Source organism: Bombina bombina, chromosome 3 (genome assembly GCF_027579735.1).
Source record: "Bombina bombina isolate aBomBom1 chromosome 3, aBomBom1.pri, whole genome shotgun sequence".
Lineage (NCBI taxonomy): Eukaryota > Metazoa > Chordata > Amphibia > Anura > Bombinatoridae > Bombina > Bombina bombina.
In genome coordinates, this window is record NC_069501.1 from 14704660 (window position 1) to 14711842 (window position 7183).

At 53.9% G+C, this 7183-nt stretch overlaps 1 protein-coding gene across 1 annotated transcript; it reads right to left on the bottom strand.

Moving 5' to 3' along the window:
- Positions 1–232: 232 nt before the first annotated feature.
- Positions 233–6310, bottom strand: LOC128652791 (uncharacterized). The gene is made up of 2 exons (XM_053705726.1): positions 5647–6310; positions 233–2115 (listed from the first exon to the last, which is right to left on the bottom strand). Exons 1-2 carry the CDS (start codon positions 6245–6247, stop codon positions 1538–1540), a joined length of 1179 nt encoding a protein of 392 aa, XP_053561701.1. The 5' UTR covers positions 6248–6310; the 3' UTR covers positions 233–1537.
- Between the last annotated feature and the right edge of the window lie 873 nt (positions 6311–7183).

Genomic DNA, 7183 nt, shown 5'->3' on the forward strand with positions numbered 1-7183 from the left:
ATTTATACCTCTATATGTATATAGTGTAAATGTATTATTATTCTGTTGTCTGTCATATCTCTGTGTTTATTTATACCTCTATATGTATATAGTATAAATGTATTATTAGTCTGTTGTCTGTCATATCTCTGTGTTTATTAAGGGCTGATGCTGTATCTGGTAGTTCCAACCCCTTACAAAAACAACTTAACATAACTACTTAACTTATAAATAAAGACACGACACAGATAGCTGGGATTTAAAGACCATAACGATGGTCATATTTATTAACAAATATTAACTTGACTTCAACGGAAGTCATTCAAATATTTAACCTGTGGCGGCATTCGAGGCCTAGTAAACTATTAGCTCCATATGACAAGAGGTCGCAGCCAGATGTTGTGGAATTGCAAATGCCAAGGGTGGGGCGCAAATGTGGCCCCACCCCATTCCGTCTAATAGGCGCGGACGTCCTAAAGGATCTTCAGCCAGCAGACCCGCGGGGCGGGGCCCCCCAGGTCACGACCTGAGGACATCACCCCCGCCCATTAGCCCGACTGTCACCTCTGCAGACTCCGCCCTCAATTGTTGATGGCTACGACCTCCCGCCATTAGGAGATACGTGGATGTTATGATGCGCTTCCGCCTCTAAGGCACTGGTATGGCCAAGCCCTGCAGCAAAGCTCATCCAGGAAGCAAATAAATTACGGCTAAGGTCTTACCAAGACTAGGTCAACTAACCCCATCCCTGCCTTTCGCATCTAAAGGACCAGCAACCCGTCCGGGAAGCCATCTGCCTGAATGACGCCTAAAAATGTTGCATTAGCAACTACTTAATTAACCATTTAACCATAGGGTTGGGAGGGAGGGAAACTTTCTCCTTGCAAAATCCCAGGTGGAAGAGGCCAGATTGTTCCAGAACTTCCTTTATATTAGGTGAGCCTAAGACCTCCCCTCACCTTGCAACATTGTTGCTACTACACTGCACTGGGATTTTCCACTAGCCTGTCAGCTCATCCCTTAACTCCATTACAGGAGACTCTGCTACCTTTCATTCCCCTAAGGGCTGATGCTGTATCTGGTAGTTCCAACCCCTTACAAAAACAACTTAACATAACTACTTAACTTATAAATAAAGACACGACACAGATAGCTGGGATTTAAAGACCATAACGATGGTCATATTTATTAACAAATATTAACTTGACTTCAACGGAAGTCATTCAAATATTTAACCTGTGGCGGCATTCGAGGCCTAGTAAACTATTAGCTCCATATGACAAGAGGTCGCAGCCAGATGTTGTGGAATTGCAAATGCCAAGGGTGGGGCGCAAATGTGGCCCCACCCCATTCCGTCTAATAGGCGCGGACGTCCTAAAGGATCTTCAGCCAGCAGACCCGCGGGGCGGGGCCCCCCAGGTCACGACCTGAGGACATCACCCCCGCCCATTAGCCCGACTGTCACCTCTGCAGACTCCGCCCTCAATTGTTGATGGCTACGACCTCCCGCCACAAGAGACAGGCACTCCCACATAAACCGGGCTCTTGCCGCCACCCGCTAAATATTACTAACCAGAGCCGTTTTGAGGTCCACCAGGAAGATCACCAGCCCTTCGTCGGACAGGTGCACCCCGTCCGGGCGATACAGCCCTTTTTTGTCCGCTGAGATCAGTTCATGGCGGACCACAAAACCCCCTACCTCTAGTACTGCTCTACCCAGCTCCCTGTTAACTTTTTTTCTAACCCTATATGCTATCCTAGGTGTGGGAAAATATCTCCAACGCAGCCGGGGGATTATGTTGGACCAAGCCAGCCTAACCCCCGGGAACGTGGTACAGATCCACTTGACATCCGACCTCATCGCATTGATGAGGTCCAGAGCCGGTGCACTCCCTATATCATTTCCCCCCATGTGAAGGAGGATGATGTGGGGCTGTCCCCATCTATGTCTGGCATTCTGGAGGAGGGCAGGCAAACCATCCCACTGTAAGCCTCTACGGCCCAACCACCGTATTGATGCCTTAGACGTCGGAATCCCCAACTGCTGCCCCTCAGGAAGAGAATGGGCCTTCAGTGCCGCCCAGTGCACGTAGGAGTGCCCTATTATCCAGATGCGAGAAGGACCTGTAGCCACACCTGAAAAACGGATTACATAGTCAATCACCTTAGACTAAAATTAAACAACACAACCAGAACAACTGTAAAACGCCTGTTTCCTTACTCCTACACCGAATACCCCTTAAGCCTCAGCTGGGGGGCGCACGTAAGACTTGTAACATTGGGACCTCCATCTGCCCAACTTCTGTATGCGTTCTCCCTTCCAACCTAGCGCCGCCGCGCTGGTGGCAGCCCCTATTCGGAAGGAATGGGGGGTGATTCTACACTTCCCCAAACCTGCTGCAAGCGCTACCTTTCTGAGCACAGCTGCGAACTGGTACCGGGAGAGATTCGATCCGTCGGAATGCACTAAGAACTGGGCGGGGCCCCGCGGTCGCTGCGCCATGTAGGCCCTTGTACTCACAACCGGGCAGACGCCCGATGCTGAGGGAGTCAGAGTGATCCACACCCCTTTCCCCTCCTGGTCAGTCTTCGAGTGCGGGATAAACAATAACAAATTATCGCCCGCCAGTTTGACATGAGCCAACTGCATACCCGTGTTAACCGCATCCTTTGAGGTTGCGACCAGCTCGCCTGGCCTGAGGGCCGCAAAGAACGCCAAGGAGAATACGCACTGAAACAGTTCTCTTTCGCCGGGTTCGACGCAAATGCCCTCGATTGCGTCCACCAGCCTGGCTAGCCTACAAAATGTGACAGGTTCGCGCGCATCTTTCGCTCTACCCTCGAGCCTTCCCCAGCCCTTAATCACTTGCTTCACCAGGAAACCTTTCGTGATATTGGGCCACTCTAGCATATTGCAAAAGAAGGAGATTGCAGCTATTCTATTGGATATAGCGCCCTTCGAAGTCCCTTGCCCGTGTTTCTCTGCCAGCCACTCCAAGAACAGATCCCTCGAGACCCTTTCCGGCGCTGCGCCCTGTTCGTGACAGTAACTTACCCACTCGCCCCAGTGCTGTGAATAAGCTCTCCACGTGTTCGGCGCCAGGGATGCCCTCACTAGGTGCCCTATGGACCTCCCTGCCCCGCCAACTGCCAAATAGAGTGGGGACAAGGTAAGCCAACTGCTGCTGCGTTAGGGGCCAGTCTGCGAAACTGTTCCCATTGAAACCTCGAGAGTGCGTCCGCCAGGGTGTTGTTGACCCCGGGAACGTGCCTCGCGGAAAACTGAATATTGTATTGCAAGCACCTCAGCACTAGCTGTCGCAAGTACCTAACAACTACCGGTGACGACGCAGACAACCTATTTATGGCGAACACAACGCTAGCGTTGTCCGTCCAAAACACTATGTAGCGATCCTTTAACGCCGGCCCCCAGAGCTCCATAGCCACAACTATGGGAAAGAGCTCCAGAAGTGTCAAGTTCCTTGTCAGTCCGGCTCGGACCCATGACAAGGGCCATGGCTCGGCGCTCCATTGCCCGTCCAAATAGGCGCCATAACCTGCTGCTCCAGCTGCATCCGTCAGCAGGTGCACTGTCTGACTGGAAACCCTAGGAGCGCGCCACAGCAGTGTTCCATTGAAGCCTTGCAGGAAGAGTTCCCATACCTTCAAATCTTCCCGCATGTCTTCCGAAACCGACACTTTACGTGTGCCGTGCGGACTGGAAAGTAAAGCTTCCATCCTCCTGTTAAACACGCGACCCATGGGTATAATTTTGCACGCGAAGTTGAGTAAGCCTAGCACTGACTGAAGCTCCCTCAGGGGCATGCTCTTCGCTGCCCTGGCTTTGCGCACCGCCGAGAGCATTGCTTCCACCTTATCGGCTGGGAGACGACATAGCCTTGCAGCAGTGTCAATTTCGATCCCCAAGTACGTGAGTCTTGTACAGGGGCCCTGTGTTTTTTCCTCAGCCAGTGGCACTCCAAATTTCGACATTAGCCTACGCATTACTGCGATCAGTCGATCGCATTCGCGTGTGTTCGCGGCGCCAACCAGCAGGAAGTCGTCCAGATAATGAGCGACTATTCCCCCGCCGGCCGCCGTGATAATGGCCCAGTGCAAGAATGAGCTAAACTCTTCAAAATAAGCACACGATAGCGAGCAACCCATGGGCAAGCATTTGTCTACAAAATAATTCCCCTCGAATTTACACCCCATCAGTCTGAAAGATGCTGGGTGTATGGGGAGTAACCGAAAGGCAGATTCGATGTCCATTTTGGCTAGCAGCGCGCCCGGACCCGCCGCCACCACCAATTCCAACGCCTGGTCAAACGATTGGTAAGACACCAAGCTTATCAGTGGGTCTATTGCGTCATTGACGGAACCCCCTTTCGGATAGGACAAATGCTGAATCAGGCAGAACTTCCCTGGTTCCTTTTTGGGAACCACCCCTAAAGGGGAAATAACCAGTTCAGGGATGGGAGGTTGTTCAAATGGACCAGCAAATCTTCCCAGAGCAATTTCTTTGCTCAGTTTCACCCTAACTTCGCCCGGCATTTCGTTAGCCGACTTCAGATTCTTGTGCGACGAGGACCCCATTACCAACCCCAATGTTGGTATCTTGAAACCTTCGCCAATCCCCGCTAGTAGGTTGGCAGCCGACACCCTGTCTGGGTAGGCCGCCAGCCAAGGTCTAATGGCGTCCAGCTTCAGGGGTGTTGGAGCTCTTTTGTCCAGCCCCCCCCGATTTTGCCCCACGGAAGGCTCCTCCGTCCCTCCGCTTCGGGCATTCAACACCTGGGTGTTGACCGCTGCAGTACATGCAAGCATGCCGAAAGGAACAGGAAGCTCCTTTGTCACACTGCTTCTCATTGTACTTCCAGCACTCCCTGCCTCTCCGCTTGATGGGGCCCGTTGGCCTCTGGAGCCCTGACCGCAGCAAGGAAACTCCTGCCCCCCCCTTTTCCGGTATGAGCAGGGACCACAGGTCCAAGTCTTTTACCCCAAAGTTCAAGACCGGGTTACCGACCATCTTCCGCCTAAATTCGCTATCATAAGCACGCCACATGCCTTCCCCATATCTATTATAGATACATTCAATGATTTCCGCGTACTTAATTACATCAACCGCGGCTTCCGGCCTCTGTTCGATGTAGCAGGAGGAGAATACCCGAAAGCACTTCCTCCACTCCTCAAATGTATCTGGGCGCTGGATCTTCTTTGGCCCAGTCCCATCCTCACTACGCTCTTTGTCTCGCTGCGCCTCAAGGGACAGCTCGAACATATTGACGTATTTATGATCGCGGATTTTCTGTACCGTCTTGGGTTTGAGATGTGCATGGAGGCAATGGATCTTGCAGGGATAAGAGTCCCCCTGCAACGCCACCCTCCTGGTACTGACTGACATGTCCTGCAGCTGCGCAGCGCTCTCGCCTCCCTGGCCAGTGCCCTTGGATATTGCCGCTGTGCTTTGCCCCGCTATCGGCGCAGGCTGCTCCATGCTACCTAAACCTCTAGCCTGATTACGCTCAGCCACCAATAGCCTTAACATTTTGAACATGCGACGCTGCCCCTTACTGTTAAGCCCTAATTTCTTCCCACCATCTGAGTCTGAATCAGTGCTATAGTCGGTGTCAGTGATGCGTGACAAATTAAATAAATTTCTCTCACCAACTGCCGATGTTGAAGGGGTAGATATTCCTGGTGCAGCTGCCACTGATCCGCCTGACGGCTGTACAGATAGTCCTACTCCCGTTGTACCCGGGCCCTCTGTCCTCTGCGGTGTAGGCACCATGTCCTGTGGGGGAGAAACAAACAAGAGGGGAGTATCCAGGCCAGCCATGTGTCCCCCTTGACTGCCGCCCCCAATCGGGGTAGAAGTACTGCCCCCGGCCCTGTCTGGGACCCCTCTAGCCCTCTCGTCATTCATATCACCACTCCATTCATTCGCTGGCCCTGCCACATAGGGGGATTCTCTGACCACGCGCTCCCTGACTGAATGAACGCTCTGAGCACCTGCAGCAACAAGCCCTTGGCCTCCCTGGACCCCTGCAGTTATTGTGCATAGCGACTCGCCCTGTGCCCCATCAGTGGGCGCATTCTCCCTTGTTTGGGGTACATAGTTGCTGCTGGCACCCCCCCTGTTATACCACTGGCGCTCCAGCAATGCGCTTCTAGCTCTCCCATAAGCCTGCTTGTTAACATTAGACCCCCTGAGCCTCCCTCTCTGCACGCCGCGGCCCCTCTGTAAGAGACTTGCTCTGTTTGCCATGCTAGCTATTGCAGAGTGTCGCGCAGCGGAGCAGGCCCGCCCGGATACTCCCCCCTCACCTGTGGAGAGTACCCGGCTAGGCCTCTTGCGCGCTCGCTGAATGCGTCTCTCCGATCCAGGTTCCGGCCGTGTGACTACCGCGGCGCCGGAAGTGACGTCACGCGTGTCACCTGACCGGCCGGAAATGGACGCGGCGGACGCAAGGCCGCAACCGGAGCCTGCACTGGTAGTTGCAGGCTCCGATTGAGCCACCAATGAAAGCGGCGGTCTGGTGAGTGGGCGAGGACCCGCAGGCCCCGCTCCAGTAGCCGACTGAGCCACCAATGAGGCATCCGGGCCGGGCCCTAGGGACCCGGCCGGATGATTTTCAATACAGGGCCCTGCCTGATGAGGGTCGCTAGGCCCCTGGCCCACAAAAGGGGGATGATGAGGGGCGGTAGGCCCTGGTTCCACCCGGCCTGCCACCGGAGGCAGCACAGCGGCCGTGAGGGCCTTAAACATGCCCACAATGGCCGCCGCCGCCTCAGGAGACATTCCGGAGGCCATAAGGGCCCCCAGGCCCGCCTCCAGAGCCGTGTCCAGGCCAGATGGGCCAGTGCTCACTGCACCCGCCTGTCCCGCAACCATAACAGCACCGGGCCCGGCGGGTGCAAGCTCAGGGGCTGGGGGGTTAATTACCACAACATTAGGAATCAAAGCAGAGGATACTGGCCTTGTTTTTTCCGGAGTTGGTGGCACCACATCCTCATCCTCCTCTTCAATCACAGGTGCACTCCTCGAGGATCTCCTAGGGGACTCCCTGAAGCGAATGGGCACCGCAGCACTTCTCCTGGACCTAGACATTTTCACTTGAAGAATGGCAAAACTTTCTCCTTGCAAAATCCCAGGTGGAAGAGGCCAGATTGTTCCAGAACTTCCTTTATATTAGGTGAGCCT

What these genes read in the sequence shown, in the direction of transcription:
- LOC128652791 (XM_053705726.1), bottom strand. Translation starts at nt 6,247, where the DNA reads ATGGCAAACAGAGCAAGTCTCTTACAGAGGGGCCGCGGCGTGCAGAGA. An exon ending in CCCTTCAACATCGGCAGTTG is followed by an intron (nt 2,116 to 5,646) that starts GTGAGAGAAATT and finishes TCCGTTTTTCAG; the next exon opens with GTGTGGCTACAGGTCCTTCT.